General features: G+C 43.0%; 1 protein-coding gene across 1 annotated transcript; it reads left to right on the top strand.

Moving 5' to 3' along the window:
* Positions 1-11829: 11829 nt before the first annotated feature.
* On the top strand, positions 11830-20874 carry MSMB (microseminoprotein beta). Its single transcript, XM_019716155.3, has 4 exons — positions 11830-11983; positions 16200-16305; positions 17353-17458; positions 20495-20874. The coding sequence occupies exons 1-4, from the start codon at positions 11978-11980 to the stop codon at positions 20622-20624; spliced, it is 348 nt and encodes a 115-aa protein (XP_019571714.1). The 5' UTR covers positions 11830-11977; the 3' UTR covers positions 20625-20874.
* The last annotated feature ends 571 nt before the right edge of the window (positions 20875-21445 follow it).

The raw sequence follows: 21445 nt of genomic DNA, 5'->3' as shown, positions 1-21445 counted from the left end.
ATGTGGGAAGTGAGGAGATGGGCTTGGGACAGGAGTCCACCATCCTCCCGGGCTTTCCACCAACCTTGTGTCGCATTTTGGCTCACAAGGAAGCAAGCAGCAGCGGCCTTTAACCTGGCACCAAGATTAGGTTACTAGAGTTTAAATGTTGACTCCATGTCGTGCAGGGCGGCCTGTGCGGTCTCTGCTCCCGCTCCCCATACAAGAACGCAGGACATGGTGAGGCCAAAAAGGAACACCCACGGAGCCATAGATGGGGGAGTCATACCACTATATTCTCTCTGGTGGCATTATACTCTCACTGGAGGCTGGATCCACACTGTCCGCAACCAGCCATCCTAACTGCAATCCGCGCTTGCCAGCCCAGCCGCCATCTTCTTGCTAGCCCCATTCTCTCTCTTCTCTCTCTGCTAGCGTAGCCACAGCAGTTATATTAGTGACCAATGGCTCACTGGTTACAGCTGACAGCCAACTAGCCACAGCTGATGGCCATCCAATCACAGTTGATGGCCATTTACTACCTGAGCCAGCACCTGTCTATGTGAGGCCGAGAACCTGGAAACTGCTTTCTGGGGCTCAGTCCCCACACTCCATCACATACTAACTATGTGACCTTGGGCAAACTGTGCCTCAGTCTCCCTGTCTGTAAAATAGAGACTATAATGTGGGGTGTTGTGAATAATGGGCTTTGCTTTATACAAACTTTATACATAGTGCAAAAGAAGGTGTCTGCCTTGAAGTGAGTGCTCAAGAAATATTTGGAAGAAAACTAAAAATGCTCTGTCTTTGAAAACAAAACAAACAATAAGTGAATCTTAAGAAAGGTTTAATAAAAGAATATCATAAAGCATGTGTTATGGATCACCTCTCCTAGTTGAGGATACAGAATATTTAAATCCAGGAAGCTAAACAGAAAGTGCATATTTACTCGAGGAAGACTAAACTTGAATCCGGTCTGTTATAAGTGGTAACATTTCCTCTATTGTATTTTTCTGCCATTCAATGTAAAAAGACAAAAACTCTCTAAAACCAAAATAATGTTTGTCAGAAATTGTACTGGCTGAGGATACTCCTGGTCATTCACAGAATGTGAAATAATTCACAAGCTCGCTGGGGGGTAGAGTCTTAAGGAGATTAATGCACAGCTGTGCTGATTTTTAGATTAGCTTTTTCTTATATAGGAAAGTGGGAGTCAGGCAGGCAGGTCTGAGGGCTGACATCCTTCCTGGGGTCTGGTCTGTTTGAAGACAATGTTATCTCCGGACTCCAGACTAAGACTCAGCACAAGCCTGGGGCTTTATGCATCATCAGTAAAAACTGCAAGAGAGTTATAAACTGGATTCTGGGTGTCCTGGTGCCTGAGGATTAAGAAATTGCCCTTTCCACTGCTAATTAAATGGATTAACGATATATGTGTAGTCTTGAGAAAGGGAACAGAGTTCTTTAGTTAATCAGTGAGGGGAGAAACAAAGAAAAAACAACTGAATATCAGGATGGGTCAAACTGCAAACTAAGTTCAATTACAGATGGCTAGATAGCAAGCTACATGGTGAGTCAAACTGCAAACTAGCTCAGTCTAATTACGTTATTGATTCCCTGAATTTCACTTTTACAGGAATTATGAGCCATGACCAGCTAATTAAGAGAAATCATAAAATACGACTGTGTAGATTTTAATGGTTCATAAAGTGTAGTTATTGTTAATGACTTCAAACATGAAAGGAGTTTAAAAATGGCCTTACAGCATTTGGGTATTTTTCATTCCTATTGTCTTAGTCTACTTGGCTGCTGTGGGAACAGAGTCCCAGAGAACAGTTTCCAGGCTCTCGGCCTTACGTGGAAAGGTGCTGGCTCGGGTAGTAGATGGCCATCAGTTGTGGCTAGTTGGCCATCAGCTGTAACCAGTTAGCCAATTAGCCACTGATATAATTGCCGCGGCTGCGTTGGTTGGGGAGTCGGTCGGTTGGCAGGCAGAGAAGCGGACAGCAGGACAGCAGGTTGCAGGTCGTGTGGATCCAGCTTCCAGTGAGACTATAGTGCCACCAGTGAGAATATAGTGGTATAACTTCCCTATCTATGGCTCCGTGGGTGTTCCTTTTTGGCCTAGCCATATCCTGCGTTCTTATGCGGGGAGTAGGAGCTGAGACCCCACAGGCCGCCCCGCATGACAAATGGCGCAGCGAGCAGGGTCTCCTGCATGACAGCTGCCATAACTAAATACCACAAACTGGGTGGCTTAAACAACAGAAATTTATTTCTCATAATTCTGTAAACTGGGAAGTCCAAGATCAAGGTACTGGCAGGGTTGGTTTCATTTGAAAGCCTCTTCTCTTAGCTTGTAGACAGCTGCCATCTTGCTCTGTGCTCACATGACCTCTTTGTGTTCGTGCTTGAAGAAAGGGGAGCTCTCTGGTATCTCTTCTATAAGGGCACTAATCCCATCATGGAGTTCCCACCCTTATGGCCTCATTTAACCTTAATTACTTCCATAAATGCCTATCTCCAAACACAGTCACATAGAGGGATAAGGGCTTCAACATTTATTGGGAGGTATGGGAGGGCAGCAAAACATTCAGTCCTTAATACTGGTCTATACCTAGTCCCTCTTTCTTGTCCAATTGTATAACCCCACCCCACCCCCAACTATGTTTCCCCGTATTTGCAAACAGCTGATATGTGTTGTCTTCCTTCACAAGGAGTTCACAATGAGCCTAAAAATATTAAAATGCTTTTGGCCATCTCAAAAGCAAAAGACAGTGGGGAGCTTTCACTATCCCTCAACACAATTATCCCCTTCCCACATCGAGAACCCTTAACACTAACCAAGACCCTGGTATTCTTCAGAAAGTTCTGCATATAGGAACTTTGTTGGAAAGAGGGAAGACAGCATTTAAATTGCTGGCCTTCTGACCCCAATTTTAAAAATACTGCTTAGTAGCATTCTTAAAAGTACAGAAATAAGCAAAGAAAATCACTTAGTCCCACATTTCACTTCCCATAACACATATTAGTATTTTTAAAAAGTAATATATACAAGAGATTAGAAAAATTCAGATGATACAGAAAGTGAAAAGTAAAGCCTTCATCCCTCACTATTCCAACACTTCACCCCAAAAGTAACTATTATTAATATTCATTCATTCATTTTAAAATACTTTCTGAGCACCGACTATGCGCTGGGCACTGTTCTGGGTGCTCAGAGTCCAGTGGTGAGCAAGATATGTCAAGTCTCTGCTTCCTGAACTTGCATTTTAGTGGACAAGGCAGGTGACAAACAAGCAAATACGTAAGAAAGTATCGGGTAGTGGTAAACACCGTGAATGAAAAGCAGCGTGGAAGGAAAGAGCATTGGAACAGAGAACTATTCTGAGCTATGAGCTGCAGTGAGGGAGTGAGTGAGCCTGTGAATATCTGAGGGAAGCTCATTCCAGAAAGGGAGAACACCATCCAGGGGTGAGAGTTCTCTTGGTTTGAGGAATACCAAGAAAGCCTAAGTGGCCAAAGTAGAGTGCTGAGGGGGTGGTGGGAGGAGCTAAGACTGGAGAGCAAGCTGAGGGCCAATGACACAGAGCAGGGCAAGCACTGAGGTCTGCCCTCTCCGTGTGATGGAGAGCAAGGGGAGGGTTTGATCAGAGGAGCGACTGGTCCTATATATGTCTTAAATGTCCGTTCTGGTACAATGTGGACAATAAAAAGGGTGAGAGTGGGAGTGGAGAGGCCAGTTTTGAGGTATTACCGTAGTTCAGGTGAAAGCCTTGGCCTAGATTGTGAGAAGAGGTTGGAGTTGAGATGCACTGTGAAACTAGAGTGAACAGAGGTTGCTGGTGAATTGGATGTGTGAGGTTAGAAATAAAGGAGTCCAGGATGGGTCCAAATTCTTTAGTCTGAGGAACTGAGGGCCCCATTTCTTAAACAGGTGACACTGGAGGAGGGTTTTCTCGGAGATACTGCCAGAAATGTTTTTATGTATATATTAACACATAAATCCTTATCTTTTAAAGGTATGCATATGGCATTGAGTTGTATACAGTGTTACAGTGATCTGTTGCTGTGTCACAAACCAGTCTAACAGTGACTCAAAATGACCATTGTTACTTTGTTATTATCTCTCCCAGTCCTGTGGGTTGACTGAGCTCCACTGAAGGGTCGCCTCTTGGAGCATCGCTCATGCAGCTACAAACCGATGGCAGTGTGGTCAGCCCAGGTGATTTGGGCTGGACATGCAGACCTGGTCCCCTGGGAGCTCAGCTAAGTTGACAGAAGGGAGTGTTGGCATATGGTCCGGTCATGCGGCTTGGGCTTTTCATAGCTCGGCCCGTGGGTTCTGAGGAGGCTTGTCCCACGAGTGCCCAAGGCAGACACTGCAAGCTTTCTTATCACCTATCCTCGGAAGTCCCAGACACCCCAGCTACCAGCCATAATTCATTGGCTAAGCAGGTCACTTAGCTAGCCCAGATTCTAGGGGAGGGAAACAGACTTTGCTCCTGATGGTGGGGAGACAAGATTACATTGCAGAACAGTGGCTATTATGGCCGTCTTTGGAAAGTGTAATTTGCCCACACATCGTCACATAGTGTTTGGCATCTTGCTTTTTACCCTTAAAAGGATACTTAGAGTCCTTTTAATATCAGTACATAGAGAATGACTTCATTCTTTTTTAACAGCTCTGTAGTTGTCCCTTATGACTACGGTAATTTTGTAATGAGTTCGCTATAATTGGGTATTTAGATTCTCTCTCTCTCTCTCTCTCTTCTAATAGAAACAGTGCTACAATGATCATTTTAGTGCTTATATATTTGGCAGACTTTTGCCAATATTTCCAAAGGATAATGCATGCATTTTAAGTTTTATCATTATTTCCTACAGATTCATTTATAAACAACAACACAAAGTATCAGAAATCAAAGATATTTTAGGCCAATATTTCTTCCATGTGTTTCCTGGACCTTCTGTGTCAGAATTAAGTGAGAAGCCTACCTAAAATGCAGAGTCCTGGGCCCCAGACCTATGAGATGAGACTCTCCAGGTGGCATCCTAGGAATCTGCATTTTCAGAGATTCCTCAGTGATTCCTATGCACTCTAAAGTTTGAAAATAATGATTTGATTCAACTACCTCACTTTATAAGTGGGAAAACTGAAAGCAGATTGATGGCTACTTGTACTTTCATTATGTTTCTGTCATATCCCGTAACACGAAATACTCTCTTCACAAAATGGAGAGTTATTCAAGACAGGTCAATATTAAGTATCTCAATAATCCCAGAACTGAGCACCACACTTGGTTTGTGATAAGAGGTCCATAAATATTTGCTAGATGTCAAAATCAATTGACCACACATATAGGGTTTATTTTTGAACTCTCAATTCTATTTCATTGATCTATAAATTGTCCTTATGCCAATACCACACTGTCTTGATTACTGTGGCTTCTTAGTGACAAAAACTATCTCCTTGACCAGACTTCTGTCCGCGGCCTTTGAGCCCTCTTCTGAACTGGGCTTCAACCTTGGAGTCTGACAACTGCAGACTCACAGCACAGCACAAACAGTTTTGTCCACTCTCTAATACTAAGAGACGTGAGCAAATGCTAGCCTAGTTTCTAACAGCTCAAAGTCTGTATCCTTAGAATGACAACCCCAACCCCCTTAAGTTCCTCCCTGAGAAAGCTCAATACTGCCAAAAGAATTTGCTGTTGGTTCCAGTCAAAACGTGACGATAGGCCCCTGCCCTCCCTTTTCACTACAGAAAACTTGCAATTGTAAATCCTTTCTCTGTCACCTTGAGATATAGCTTGTATAGCCCAGGAATTGTTTTCCCTAGGACTCTAGAGCTATCCCTTCGAAATGTAATCACCAAGAAGGATGGAGCCCCTGTCTCCCAATCTCTGCAGGAGGGCAGGAGCCTAAGCACACAGGTGGCCTAATCGCAATGACCAAATCTCTCCCCACCCCAGTGTCCTCCAGTACTTTTCCTTTAGGACAACCCAGCATGTAAATGCCTCCTGCCTTTTGAGCCCAGTTTATACCAGAGACTCTGTCCCCTACTGCAGTTGTCTGAATAAAACCTACGTATCTTGCCATTTTTAACAAGAAAGAGTCTGGCACAAAATTTTTTTGGGGATGAGGTGACTCTTTGCTAATTAAAAATTCTCTGAAGACCCTTGGGGTATTGGCTCCTGGACAATGGTGATAAACCGAGCTGAGCTGCGGGTGGTGAAAGAGATCAGCCTGCCCACCAGCTCTGGTGTGTTCCTTCCCTAGCAAAAGGGGCCTTTTACTTTTGCATCAACAGTTGGAAATCAGAATTTTGGTCAGTATCCAACTCTCCTAAATATTTCCTTGTATGAAACGATACACCTCCCTTTGCCTGGAATAGTGTGATTAATCTGTCACTTGTAGTATCTTATTTCTTTATTTGGCTTATTAAGAGATGTTATCCTGTATGCCATCGGATTGTAAATTTATTATAATTCCACCTGTGCAAACTTGTGCTAAATGAATCGCTGACAAAGACAACTCAGTCTCTGAGCATAACTTCTGCTGCCTCCCACAAAACACTACCGCTCTACTCCTGCCTCTGAGCCCCCACTCCTGAGGGGCTTCTGGAAGACACTGCCCCTAGTGAGACTGTGAAGGTGGCTGGCTGACTTTCTTCTCTTTGATTCTGGTGGCCACATTGACTTTGCAGGTTCTGGACCACGAGCGATGATCAGGGCTGGGGGTGCTTGTGAGCATCAGTTCAGACGTAGTGGTGGATAAGTGGCCACTGCCCTGAGACCCCTGAGGGTCTCCGCTCAGCATGCTGAACATCCCGGCCCCTCCATACCTCAGCAGACACAGAAACAAAAGAGGTAACATTTGGCACAGCAGGGTCCCCCAGATAGACTGTTGGCAGCTGTGCTGATGGGTCAGTTGTTGAGTCGTGCTGCTTGTTCAACATTTTAAATACCATCCCAGAAAGGAGGAAGACACTGTCACCAACAAAAGCCTCACTGTCAGTGCCTTATCTTCAAAAGAAGGCAAGCATCAACTCCACAAAGGTACAGCAAGGTCAGGGAGGCAGTGGTTTCTGGGTTCTTTGCACAATTGGTCTAAGCTGTAAACACAGGATCTTTGACCAAATAACCTTTAATTCATTTAACAAACAAGACTCTGAGCCTCTTTGGGGACCCCTGTGTTTGCCTTTCTCTGGAACAAAATCTGGTTAGGTTCCTCAGTGGTTAATCCCAGATATGTTTGCTCTAGTTTTATCTCTTTGTTTCTGTGTTTATTGTTTTCAAGCTCCTCTAGATATGCTTTCCAATTGCCTTACAGGAAAAAGGAAAAAGAAGATTATTTACCAGTGGTCTTCCTGGCCCTTGGCTTCTTAGCTTCAGGCACATTCTTTCAACACCTCCCCAGGGAGTTTGCAGTGTCCCTGCAGGGCCCAGGAAACCCATACCTGTGACAGTTCCTGCTGGTAAGAGGACCACAGGTGACAGAAACCACTGGTAAGTGGTTTCACAGTCTCACTATAAGTTTCCCTTGGAACTGCAGAATCTGTGTCCCACTGTCACCCTTGCCCAGTGTGGGGGTTCACCTTATAGCACCCCTGATGCTGTAAAAGACTCTCTGCTGCGTCTTTTGGCATATGGACTTGGACTTGTCTTATTGTATTAAAATAGATGGAAATATTCATTTTGCATAAATGAATACATGCACTACATCGGCCTCTATCTTTCTAGTTTCTGTAGAGTGAAAACTCTATTGTAAGGTCTGACATAGTCTGAGCCCCTAAATCTAGAAGCTAGTTCACCTCTGGACTGAGCACTTGAACCCAAAACGTTTCCTTTTGCTTCTGCTGTTTAAGTTCATTTTTCTAATATGGCTGACAATATCCTGATGTCTCCAGAACCTGGTCCTGCTGTGGGGTTTCACAAGTATCAGATCTAAAATGATAGGGGGTTGGATTTCTCTTTGGTGAGGATCTCCCTTTCCCTGGTTGAGAACTCAACAATTCACATGCCCTGGATACTTTTCATTTGCCCCTTGAAGCCCACTTGTCACCTTCTCGGTAGTTCCCTCCTTAGATGACCATACAACATCTCACCCCCACGTCTGCCCCTGCACTCCCCTCCTCCCTACCTTCGCTACCTTCTTTTTCTACAAGGCCCTGACAATGCATGAGCTCTAGTGAGAGGAACTGAGAGACTGGGAGACAGGTGGGAGAGATGCTTTTGTTCGTTTTTTAAATAGTGGTTTAAATGTGCATGCATTACCAATTTAAAAGTTAAATATTTTAAAATGTGATGAACCCTCCAAAGGAAGCCTCAGAACCTTTCTAGTTATTAACCATATATGAATAAAGGCAAGGAACTATATTATAAATACTTGATAGATCTAAGTAAAAGTTTAAAATCTCTATGTCAAACATATCACTTTTAAGGTAAAAGTAGAAATGAGGAAAATTTCTCATTCCTTGGGTCTAACTCCAGAGTCTGTGTTCTCATTATGAAAAAGTGAGGAAAATATATGTAGCATATGTGACAGTTGAAGATTAATATCTTTAAAATATTAAGAGCATATTTACTAATCCAGAAGAAAAATACAAACACCCCAAAACAGAAAAACAGGTAAAGGATACAAGTGAAGAGGCTACTCACAAAAGAAGAAATACAGTTGATTAATAAATATACCCAAAAAATGTCTACTTTTGCCAAACTTCAAAGAAAAGTAAATTAAAACAAAATAACATTTTCCACCTATCAAATTAGCAAATAATGAAATAATGCCATTTACCCAGAAATTCTGTATCTACAAATTTATCCTAAGGAAATTAGCATAAATGTGGGGACATTTTTATCTAAAAGATAAAATTCTTAGTTAAAAAGATGTCAGAAACAAGAGGAGATTGATCCAATAAATGAGGGCTTAGCCTTTCTGTGTAATGAAACATAGCCATTAAAGCAGTGATCAGATCTATATTTATTGATAGGCAAGAATGGTCATAGCATTGCTAAACGAGTAGAGCAGAGTGGATAACAACACGCTATACCTATGTATCACAGTAGGTACAATGTTCCGCCTTGGGAAAAAGTGCATAGGATTTTTGTCTCTCCTAAATGAACATATACCTAGAATGCTCTTAACCCTTTCACTGCATTAATTGATTTAAAGTGTTTTTTTCCCAAAATGTGTCAAAAATTCACAAAAAAATAAAAAGTTGATATTTTGGCTATTTTATGCATTTAGTAATAACATTTTGAGCTGCTTTGTACATAAATGACATTTTTATTTTAAACCTTTGTTATATGGTAATAAATTTACCATTATATTGAATTTTAGCAAAAAATACTCAAAACATACTAAGTGGTATCAATTAGATTTAAGTATAGATAAATTGTATCTAATGGCATTGACAATATAAAAAATTTATTACAAAATGTTACACAATATGGCATACAAAAACTCTTTGTTGTTGATGGTGCAAGCCACAGGAAAACATATCCGAATGTCGCAGCAAAAGTTTAAAGGAAATCCTCCAAGATGCTGACAGTGGCTCTCTTGGGACAGTCCAACCACAGCATTTTCCCTTCTGCTTATTTCTGTTCACTCTTTTTTGACCACACATATGGAGTGTATGCGTGTGCATGTGTGAAATAAATAAATAAATAAATAAATAAATAAATAAATAAATAAATAAATGGAACAGTAAGGCTTGTTCAGTCTGTTAAGATAAAAGTTGAAATAGGATCAAAATCAGGCAGGTTTGGGCAAAGCTGGCTGCAACACATCTGGAAAATGCTGATCATTTTTTTTCCTTCCTTCCCAATCCAGGTAGGAAGCACTCACACCTGCTCACAACATCCCTGCCCTATCACAAGCCATAGTTCGTGTTCGGGGCGGGTGTGGGGTGGGGGTGGGGGCCTAAGGGGGAGCAGATAGGGACAGCCTTCTTGCAGCACCTAGTGAGTGGCAGATGGGCCCTTTCTCGCTGTGGCGCTGGCTGGCCATGTGGAACACCCACATTAAACCAGGTGTGATTCTATTCTGCATGGCTGCTCGTACCAGGCACTGAGACAAGGGAAGGCTGTAGACGGCAACAAGCTGTGGCCACCATCTCAGACACCGAGTTCTGAGCTGGGAACAGCAGAATCTGCTGTTTGTGTGAGCAGGAAAGGAATTTAGTAAAGGTATTAGTCAGCTCACAGGCTTTGTGGGAGGCCAGAGACATCGACTTGGCTGCCCCAGGCCAGGTGGGTCCCCCGAACCCTGCTGCTGATGGCTGCAGCAAGGCCTCACTGCCAGCGCTCACAGTCACTGCCCTGCACACGGGCTGCAGAAACCCTCGCCCTAGGAGCCTCCTCCTCTACCATCACTCCCAGGAGACTCTGCATGATGCCGGTTTCCAAGAATGCTCTTTGAGGGGATCCTGCTCTGTGTATCTGATTGTGGAACTGAGGTCATATGCCTGTGATAAGGATGTTAGGACACAAAATCTTAGGTATGGTGGGACTTGCACTGTGGCAAATTCTTCAAACTTGGTGTTTCTGAAAAGGCTGAGGGGCTACTGACCGTGACAAACATGCCCCTAACTTCTAGGAACTTAGAGTCCACAGAAGTTTAAATGAGCAGAAGCATGCAGGAACCTGTGGTGACCCTAGTGAATGGGGAGGCAGCCCTCCAAGGGAACAGGAGAGCTAAGCCACGTGGTGTTGGGAGGTGGCTAGACTGGTTTTAGGGGTGGTAGAGGTTGGAAGAGGACAACATGACTGTGACCAGCTCTGAAGAGCTTTGAGAGCCAATTGGCTTCTTCAAGAGGCCTGAGCTTTCACCTGCGGGTAGAGGGAACCCAGGGTGGGATTTTAGGCACTGTAGCAAGCTGTGGGGAGATAAAATGGGATAAAATGGTGTTACAGGCTGACTTGTGTGCCCCCAAATTCATATGTTGAAGTCTTAACCCCCCAGGACCTCAGAATGTGATTGCATTAGAGATAGGGTCTTTAAAGAGTTGATTAAGTTAAAATAAGCCCATTAGCATGGGTCCCAATCCACTATGACTGGTGTCCTCATAAGAAGAGGAGATTAAGACAGATGCACACAGAGGAGAGGCCCTATAAAGACACAGGGAGAAGGCAGCCATCTGCAAATCAAGGAGAGAGGCCTCAGAAGAAACCAACCCTGCCAGCACCTGGATTTCAGACCTTTGGCCTCCAGAATTGTGAGAAAAGTAATTTCTATTGTTTAAGCTGCCCAGTCTGAGGTATTTTGTTAATGGCAGCCCGAGCTCGATTAACTCAGAAATGGAACGTTCTTCAAATATACCAGAAGTGTCTGCTTGCTGCTGCTCCCCAAAGCCATCCTCGGCATGATGAGGCAAGAAGGCTTTTCTGGAAGATGGTTGTTGAGCAAAGAGGAGGGCTTGCTTGATGCAGCAGGCAGTAAAGACTTGAGAGTCAAGAAGAGTTTTAGAAAGTTCAAGCTGCTTAAGCCTATTTGGCTTATCAAGGAAAGTCCGCAGGGTACTGCTTTCTCATTCCACGGAGCTGGCTCGGGGCTATCTGCTCTCTCAGAATAGACCCCAAGGGCAGTGCCCTGGTGGGCCTGCTGGCCTGACCCACTGAGTATTCTAACGCCTCCTTGGAGCCCAGCTTCACTACCTGGCTGTGTGATTGGTGTCCCTGAGCCTGTTTCTGTGTGAAATCAAGTTAGATAGCATCCACTCAGCATGGGGAAGGCTCAGGAAACAGGAGTTCTTTCCTCGCTCATGTCAAGGGCAAATGTATTTCAGGGGTGGATATGGCAAGACTAAATACATACTTTATGAATAACTCATAAATCATCTGAAGCCAGTTTCCTGTTGATACTCAGCCCTCTGTAATCAGCGTGTCCTTGGCACGTTCTTCCCTGATGACGCCAGATGTGTGGCTGCTGGCTCCTGTATAAGTTCGCTGTGACTTTCCCTGGATGCACTTGCCTCTAAGGACTCCTGCTTGTCATGATGGTAGGTAACTAACTGGTTTCATACATAAAGTTCAGAAAAGAAAAAAAAAAGAATATACAGCATATTCCTTATGTTAATGTACTGTGATGTGTGTTTCTGCTGGATACAATTTAATGGTAAATGTGATTTAGTTATGAGTCTTCTCTAGATTACCTGCAATTCAATGTGTAGTGTGTAATGAGAGTCTGTGAGCTTGGGGAATGCATTTAGCGCTATATATATTCCCTAAAATCAAAGCTGTTGTTTCTTTTTCTTTTTCTTTTTTTAATTGGGGAATATTGGGGAACAGTGTGTTTTTCAAGGATGTCGTCATTGTTTTTTCAATCTAGTTGTGCAGGGGGGGAGGAGGGGAGCGCAGCTCAGCTCCAAGCTCAAGCTGTTGTTTTCAATCTAGTTGTGGAAGGTGCAGTTCGCTGGCCCGTGTGGGAATCGAACTGGTAACCTTGTTGTTAAGAGCTTGTTGCACTCTAACCAATTGAGCCATCTGGCCGCCCCCAAATTTGTTGTTTCTTTCAGGAATTTGGGATTCAATTAGGTTTCACTCAGGGCTCTAATTCTTGGGCCCTGAATGAATGATTTGTGAAATTAAACATAATTTCAGAGCTACAGCACTGCATCATTTTACAGATGAGAAATCGAGCCTGGGGAGGGGAAGAAGCTACCACGGGGGTCTCACCATGAGCCTATGGGGAGCTGAGATGGAAACCCAGGTGTCCTCCTCTCTAGGCCAGAGGCTTCCAAACCTGGCTGTGCTGCGAAATCACCTGGGGGACTCTGATAAATACTGATTCCTGACTCCCACACCAACCATTCTGAGATAATTGGTCTGCAGTGTGGCCTTGAGAATTGGGTTTTCAAAAGCTGCTTAATGTTCAGCAAAATTTGGAAACCATCAACCCTTTCAGTGTATCATGTTGTATTAAGATAGAATTTTGCATCAAAATCTATAAAAACTCATTTAGACCCCCTTTTCATCTTTAATTCAAACTTCACCTTTTAAAAGTATCCTTTGCTAGAACCAGTGAAAGGGAACGAACTGGGCTGTTCTCGGGATGCAAAGAGGAAGGAAGTGGCCTACGCACAGGAGCCAGCAAGTAAGGTTGGAGGATGCTCAGGGACGGACTCTGGGCCTCCCTCGGGCCGGGCCTCGGAAAAGGTGTCAGGGAGATGGCAGTGGGAATGGCAGGAAAACAGCTGCCGGGGTCCTCCTGCTCTTCTCAGACCCTCCTTCAGCCTTAGAGTGAACTGTGTAAGCTGCACATCTGGCATGGGCCCGCTCTGCTTAAGACACTGGATGACGCCTGACTTGTGGGAAAGGCCCAAGGAGCAGCAACTTACCTAAAGGGACAGGATCTGTAGGGGCACTGCCAGCCTGCTTCATTCACCCCAAGGCTGGTACAAAGCCACACCATCTAGAAAGTGTGACAAATGCCGGCCTCACGGCTGCACTGTCTCCTATGCCTGCACGTGTCAGGTGCTCAACTTCAGAGAATGCAGGAAAGGAAGCAAAGGAGGTGAGAGGAATTGAACATGGGAGCAGGAAAGGACGTCAGAGCTTCTGTACTAAAGTGGTCCTCAGGCCAGCAGCACAGCCATCACCTGGGAGCTTGTGAGAAACTTCCGGGGATTCATACCCACATTAAAACAGCACTGGTTTTGATCATGTTTCTCGTACTCCTCACCTGGGGGATTTGGTCAAGAAGCAAAGGCCTTGGTCTTGTCCTTCTTGAGTTTGAGACTGTGTTTGTTACTAGCAGCCTGGAGACTTTGATACCCACCCAAGTGGGAGAACACCTCTTCTTACGGGGAGGGAACTGAGGCAGAGACAGAGAGAAAGAGAAGAAAGAGGAGGGGAAGCACCAATGGCAGGCTATATGTGAGATATTGTCAATTGGTTAATCTCAAAACTCCATCCTCTGCTCTCCCCTGTCACCATGTTTGGACTCCATCCTGGAGTCTCTGCTCAGAGCAGCAGGAGATCTGGGAGTTCTGCACCCCTCACCCAACTTGGGCTGCAGCCCGGCTTGTGCCCACTATCACCTCTGTTCCATGTTGAGGCGAACCAAGACTTCCAGGATTCCTGTAATTACCACCACTCCCCAGCAACATACTTTCTGGATGAAGGGAGCGGAAATTCTGTCAACAAGGCTGGATTTGTTGTGGGTTTGTTGTTTTTTTCTGTTGTTGTTAGTTTTTTGTGGTTTTTTTTTTTGAGAAAAAAATTCAGGTTATACAGAATGATGAAACAGAGAGAGCTGGTGCAAACTTAAGTTCTGGTGTGAGCTAAATGTACTGAGGGTTTCTTGTAAGAATTGATTTTTGTTGTTGTTGTTGTTATAAAACAAATGCATTTCATTGTAGACAATTTAGAATATAAGACGAAGCACCCAGAGAAGAAAGTTGTCTTAATCCCTCAGCTCAAAAATGACTTGTTAAAATTTGGCACAAAATTTTTAATCTCTTTCTGAGCATACTCCTCTATGTGTATCTTTTTTAACCTGTTATTCCACTTAATGATACATAGTGATCATTTATGTCATTTCATATTCTCTTACCTCTCCAGTTTACCAGTTTTTATTTTTTCTGAATCACCATGTTCTCAACCAGCCCTGTTCTTGGGCATTTTGGTTATTTCTATTTCCCCACTGCAGTGAGCATCTTTGAGGAGAAGCCTATCTCCTTCTCTGTGCTATTCTTCATAGGATCAAGTCTGAGAAGTGAAAAGGTGATGTAAAATGTTGTAAACAGTTTTAAGAATTTGGATATGTACAACCAAATTATGCTCCATAAAGACTGTTCCAACATACACCATCCTTGTGCATTTTACTTCCCATATATGCCTCTATTTTCCTCTGAGTACTAGAACTCATTCTTGCCATCGCATTACAGTTCTATTTTATCTACATATTTACATTTATTGTGCTATCAGTAAGTTAAACTTTTTCATGTGTTTGTTCATAATTTCTATTTATGTCTGTGTATGTGTTTGTGAAAAGTCCCTTTATTTCCTTTGCCATTTTTCTACTAGGATATTTTTCTTTTTCCCACTGATATACAGAAGTTGTTTATGTAATGATGTCATTCTCCAAATTTGGTAATTGCTTTTTAATTTTGTTTCTAGACTTACATAATCAAATTAATTTTTTTCTTTTTCTTTTATACTTAGAATAAAATTAATACTTACCTATATTTTCTGTGATTAGTTTATGATCTTTAAAAAATTTTGAAAGTATAGTAAAGTACAGTAAAGTAAAAAAATTTTAAAACATTCAATATTATATTAGTTTCAGGTGTACAATATAGTGATTCAACATTTATATACCTTATAAAGGTGTCACCACAATAATTCTAGTAACCATCTGTCACTGTAAAAAGTTAGTTTACAATCTTGTAAAAATTTAACCTTCAAATCCTCTTAGAATTTCTTTGTGTGGGAACTAAAGTAGAAAATTAATTTTGGTTTTTTTTTTCAAAATAACCCACCACTTGTTCTAGTACCATTTATTGAATAATCATTCTCTACAGATTTCAAAGACTAAGTTTATTTTATAATAAATTTTGATATGTATTTAAAAGTACACTTCCTGGGGTCTCTATGTTGTTCCTCTTACCTGTCTTTCTCTTCTTATATCAGTAATGCACTACTTTAGGTAGTATCGGTGAAAATTAATTTTAGACATCTTACAGAACAAGTACCCTCACCCATCTTCTTTTTGAAAAGGTTCCTGGAAATTCCCACATTAAAGTTTGTTTATTTAGCTTGCTCGTCTCAAAATGATGATAAGCATAACTTGATATTTTGTTTTTGTCCTGCAGATCCAGTGTCAGCTAGAGATGAACTGATAACATTCAATGATTAGCCATCAATGATTCCTTTATCACTTAGAAAATGAAGTTCTTAGCCTCATTTCTTTCCTTTAAATCATACATACTCTGCAAAGCAGTTAAAAAATCAATATCGACAAGGGTTTCCCAAATCTCCTCTGTAATAAAATAGCACAATATAACTGTTGGCCTATGATCTTTGACTCACATTTAGCTCTTTTCCAGTTTATTTTAGTAACTTGTCTTATTCCTTTGCTAGATTACTGGAGGGTATAAGCTCCACCTTTAAATCACCTGCCAGAGCCCAGCAATGATCCTCGTACAGGCTACTTAGTCAATGACTACCATCTGAATTCATTGTTCTCCTTTCTGACGTTTCTTTCCATTATAGAAAGCTTTTCTGGAAAGCCTCACAGTTTTCGCCACCTTAGTGACTTTATGCAATACCCAGTGCTATCTCATGCCTAACACGAACTTTCCAAATGATGTCTCTAATGGTAAGTTCTGGCTTTTCAAATTTATTATTTTATTGCAGCCTAGTAGTTGTAACCTTTTGGCAGATGAAGTCCTTTAAATCTACATGAGAAGGAGGGCTAGGGGCAGATATAGTACAATGAGGGACTTCAATTTGCCATTTATATAAGATAGTGGTTCTCACCCAAGCCCTATGAGAATCGCCTAGAGAGCTTTTGAAACCTACCAATGCTCAGGGCCTATCTAAGACCAGGTAAATCGGAATCTCTGTGGTAGGAGCTGTACATTTAAAAGCTTTTCCATTGACTTTGTATGTGCAGCCAGAAAATCATCAATTATTCCAAAGCAGTACTTCTCAAACTTGAATGCACACGTGAGCTGTCTGAGAATCTTGTAAACATACAGGTTCTGATTCTGGGTCTGGAGCGAGAGAGAGAGTTGGCATGTCCAACACACTGTCAGCTGCTGCTGATGCTACTAGTCCCAAAAGCACACTTGGACCACCAAGGATTAAAGCAGTGGTTCTCACCCTTGCTTGAACATTTGAATCACTTGTGGAGCTTTCTAAAAATATGGCGGCCTGAGCCCCACGCCAAGGGATTCTGATTTCATTTTTTCTGGGGTAGGACCCAAGCATAGATTAAAAAAAAAATACCCAAGATGTTTTCCACGTGCATTTGAGGTTGAGAAGCAAAACAAAGGGAAGTGGGAAAATGAGACATTTACCCAGAGATAATCCTGCAGAAAAAAACTTGGCCCCTAGTACCTCTAGGCTCATAATAGCTATCTGATTAAAGAGGAAGGCCTTATTTTTCCTTGAAATGTCTGTTCTGAAATAAAATCGGGAAGGATTTAAGCTTGCTGTAAGAAAATATCAGTGGCATGAACTGGACAGTACTGGAATTTAGCTGTGAGTGATCACAGAAACACTTTCCTCAGATGCCTTCAGAATCGATGAGATTCTCCTCTGGGAGGGGTGCAGATGGCAAGGGCTGGCCCGTATCCTGCAAGCCTTGTTCCGGTTGCATGACTTGGGTACTTCGCTGACGATGCCACATGTATTATTTTAGAATGCAACGATGCCAATGGAGTCACACACCCGCTGAACTCAAGATGGAGGACTGAAAACTGTGAGGTGTGTTTTTGCAGCCAAGAAGGAATTGATTGTTGCAACATGTAAGTTGTCGCCAGCCAGGCTAAGAGGGGAGGTGGCTGTTGCTGTTGGGCTGCTTCCTGAGGTACAGCTGCTCCATTTCAAAATCCCATCCTGAAGAGGGTTTCGTTGTCAGTACTATTTCTTTCTTTTTTTTATTGTGGCAAAATATGTATAACATAAAATTTAGCATTTTAAACATTTTCAGGTGTAAAATTCAGTGGCATTAAGCACATTCACATTTTTGTACACCCATCTCCAACATCATCTCTAGAACTTTTTCATCTTTCCTAACTGAAGCTCCCTACCCAATAAATAACAACTCTCCATTCCCTCCTCTCCCTAGGCCCTGGCAACCATCATTCTACTGTCTCTATGAATCCGACAACTCTAAGTGAAATTGTACAATATTTGTCCTTTTGTGACTGGCTTCTTTCAGTATAATGTCCTCAAGGATCACCCATGTCATAGCCTGTGTCAGAATTCCCTTTCTTCTTAAGGCTGAATAACGTTCCATCACATGTATAGACCACATTTTGTTTATCCATTTTATCTGTTGATAGACATTTGTGTTGTTTCCATCTCAGTCTTACTTCTTTTAAGTTGTTTTTGCAACTTGATAAATATCTTTATTATTAAATACCTATATCCTGATGTGTTGCTGAAGATAGGAAAGGGTACCTAGAGGTCTGAAGCTATTGTAAAGGTTATATGGTCTTCACTTCTGATTTGGCCTGTGGTGATTTGTAAGAACAGGAGTGAGTCAGAGCACAGGCAGAGGATATAGGGTGTGAGAGGGAAAGGATAATATGTACTCAAAACCCTAGTTTCTTCACTGCTTAAGTTTAAATTGTCAGCCCCAAATCACACAGATGTTTTCTGCGGGGGTGCTGTGGACGCCAAAGGTCTAGTACTTGGGCCAATAGAAGAGAGTACCTGCAGTGTGAGCCTAATTTTCTTGTTTTTTTTCTGCCAGCTATGTCTACACAGCCACTCCACTCCACCTCCAGTCCCCACACCCTGGCAAATTCCACTTGATGCCTTCACTTCAGCCTTAGCCTATAGTGTTTTGCAAGAACAGGAGTGGCTTTGAGGAAAGAAGCATTGGTTAAACACAAACAAAGTAGTGTTTCTTAGATTTGCCTGATCACAGACTCATCTGGGAAGCTTGCTGAAAACAGGTTTCTGGGGCCCACTCAGAACCTACTGAATCAGAAGCTATAGGGACCTAAGGAATCTGAATTGTAACCGGTATCTCAGAGTTGTATGACACCACCAGAGAGGAGAGCAGTGAGCACTTGACTTAAATCAGAACATCTGAGTGCTACTGAGTAAGTTTAAGTGTCTAGAAAGTTCCAAACGCATTTATTGAGGATGCTTCATGCTAAGTGCCTTATGGAACAAGAGAAATATCAGATCAGGAGACTTTCTGGCTGCCTGAAGCAGGTTACCAGGTATTGCCTTGGCTGGGTCACTGCGTATTACAGCTGAACCTTGATTTTATGGCTCCAGAAATTTGACACTGCGTTAGTATCATGTGTCAGTGTGACTCTGAAGTTTGATTATATCAGCCAAGTTAAGAGCTAATGAGCCTTTTCTCCCTGACATTGCAGCACACCTCCAAAGTGGCCAAAGCTTCCATGTTACCAGGCCTTGACACGCCCCCACCTGGTCAGGGCTGCATCATCACAGCCATGTCAGTACGACTGTCTTCTGTTCCCATGGACAGAGCGTAGAAAAGAGTGACACGGGAAGAGCCTTGATGCCAGAGTCACAGTAATGGAGTCTGAATCTCCATTCCTTGCATACCGGCTGTGTGACCATGAATATGTTTTTTAATCTCTCTTAGCCTCGGTTTCCTCATTGTAAAATAGGGATAATCAGGGTTTAATGAGAATTAAAAGAGATTCTGCATATAAATTCAGTAACTTAACAAATATTGAATGCCTTCTCTATGCCAGTTCTGTGTCCCCTAAGCCTAGGACAGTAACCAACACCTAGTTGGAGCTCAAGGTACCCCTTCCCTCTTTCCTTCCACCTGCCTATTCCATTTGGCACACTGTACCGCATGGAGGAAATGTGCACATTTCTCCCTACTGTTCAGAGCCAACTCCTTTCCCCTGTAATTGCCTCATAGCCTACCAAGTTGTTCTCACGATTTTTTTTTTTTTTTTTTTACTACAGCAAAATACAGCTTTTGATTAAATTTTCTCTGGGAGAATTTTTTTGACACATTTTACTCTCTAAGGGACACTGTCCAGATTGCAAGCTGCACAGTGGCCTCCCCCCTACCCAGACCCCAGCCCCAAGTGCCCAGGGAAAATCTATTTCCAGTTCTCACTTTGATTACTAGATTACCCTTTGGGAGGAGGACTGAAATGTCCTCTTTGGTTAAAATAAGTCAAGGGTCACCTTTTGGAAGGAAACATTGTCACAAAGGACCCTGGGGTTGGCTGCTTCTATGTACACGTTGGGCAGGGGTAATTTAAATCTGGGGTGTATGGATGGGTTCTGGGAAAGTACTGAACCCTAACATTGTTTGCTCCCTTGAATATATGGTTGGACTCTCCTGGGGAGAGGGCCCCAAGCTTTTGTCAGCGTCTCCCTGGACTCCATGAGTCTGGCCTGGAGTGACTCTTTGCTCATGTTGGCTGAGCCAGCTCCTACTCTAATAGGTCCCCATGACAGAGATGGGACAACTGTTCCCTTTCCACATTCAAGCAGCAGTACTGCTGGCCATTACCTGATCAGGGAGCGCAAGAAGAGTCAGGCTGGAACAAGCTGCTTGGCCCTAGAGCTTGCCTTTGGGCCTCTTAGAACTTGCTGTTGTCCTGTGCACACAAGATGGATCTCAGGAACAATGTCAGGGATGGTCTAAGTTTTCATAGCCCAGGTTCCATGAAGGCATCACTTAGGGGCTGCAAATCAAGGGGTGTCCTTAAGTTGGTGAAGGGCATCCTCTCACAGTTGGAATGTGGGCTGCTTCTACCACAGAGCTGGCCCTGAGGAGGCTGGGCATCCTCCCCCTTATAACACGCCTTCTTTTGTCTCAATGACAGGGCTGCTACACCTGTGAATTATGACACAGTCAAGTGCGAGAAAATTCTCAACAAGGAAACCTGCACCTATACAGTGGTGGAGCGGGAGGACCCAGAAAAAACTTGTGATGTCAGTGGTTGGATGATGTAATATGCTTCTAGTAGGCCTGGGTCTTCCAGCCAGAGGGGGCCCAGGTCAGGCCTCCTTGTTCTATGGCCTCTAACAGTCTCTGATTATGTAACCCTTCCTATCAGTAAAAACATATTGAGCAAACACTTGAATATGTGTATACTTTCAACTTATAGATTATGTATGCATTGATATAATGCACATTATAAAGCATGCAAACATTTAATGGAGAGAAAAAATAAATATGAATAAAAGTTATATTTTCCCTACACTCCAATAGATCATTGTGCATCTCCTACTAAGGCACTGCTGCTTCTGATATAGCCGTACTCTGCTGCCTTGGCGTCCCCCTATCTGGTGAACAATTCAAAAATTAATGTGTCTTTAAAATGAATTCAGATCCCTTATATTCTTGGAGGTTTTATGTTTCTCCTTCCTTCCTCTTCTTCAGAGAGTGTCCTCCATGCTGTATCCCTCATATACCTCTGTATTTGCCTTAAGTTAAGGCAGGTTAGAGTGGGACAGCCTGGAAGAAGTAGCTGTGAGACCGACCACATGCAGCCCAATGGGGTATTAAAGGCCAGGAGCTCTGGCATGTGGATGGGGAATGGCTTGCGTGCAGTATTCCAGTATCAGTTATTTCTTGCTGCACGCAGACCACCCCAAAACTGGGAGACTTAAAACAGTGACAGTGCTGATCATCTCTTGCTTCTGTGTTAGGGAACATGTGTTCACCCAACAGGTCTTTACTGAGTGTCGGCCAGGCAGTGCTCTGGGCTGGGGGTACAGCAATGAACCAGAGAGACCAGGTCCCTGGTCTTCTGGGGCTTGAAGTCAGGTGT

Source organism: Rhinolophus sinicus, chromosome 15, assembly GCF_057876585.1.
Source record: "Rhinolophus sinicus isolate RSI-liver-muscle chromosome 15, RSI-T2T, whole genome shotgun sequence".
Classification (NCBI taxonomy): domain Eukaryota; kingdom Metazoa; phylum Chordata; class Mammalia; order Chiroptera; family Rhinolophidae; genus Rhinolophus; species Rhinolophus sinicus.
This window is presented reverse-complemented; position numbering and strand designations above follow the sequence as displayed.

Excerpts from the sequence above, each read along its gene's own strand:
- MSMB (XM_019716155.3), top strand. Across the intron at positions 16,306-17,352 it reads TCCAAATGATGTCTCTAATG|AATGCAACGATGCCAATGGA; the intron begins GTAAGTTCTGGC and ends GTATTATTTTAG. Across the intron at positions 17,459-20,494 it reads GGAATTGATTGTTGCAACAT|GGCTGCTACACCTGTGAATT; the intron begins GTAAGTTGTCGC and ends TCTCAATGACAG.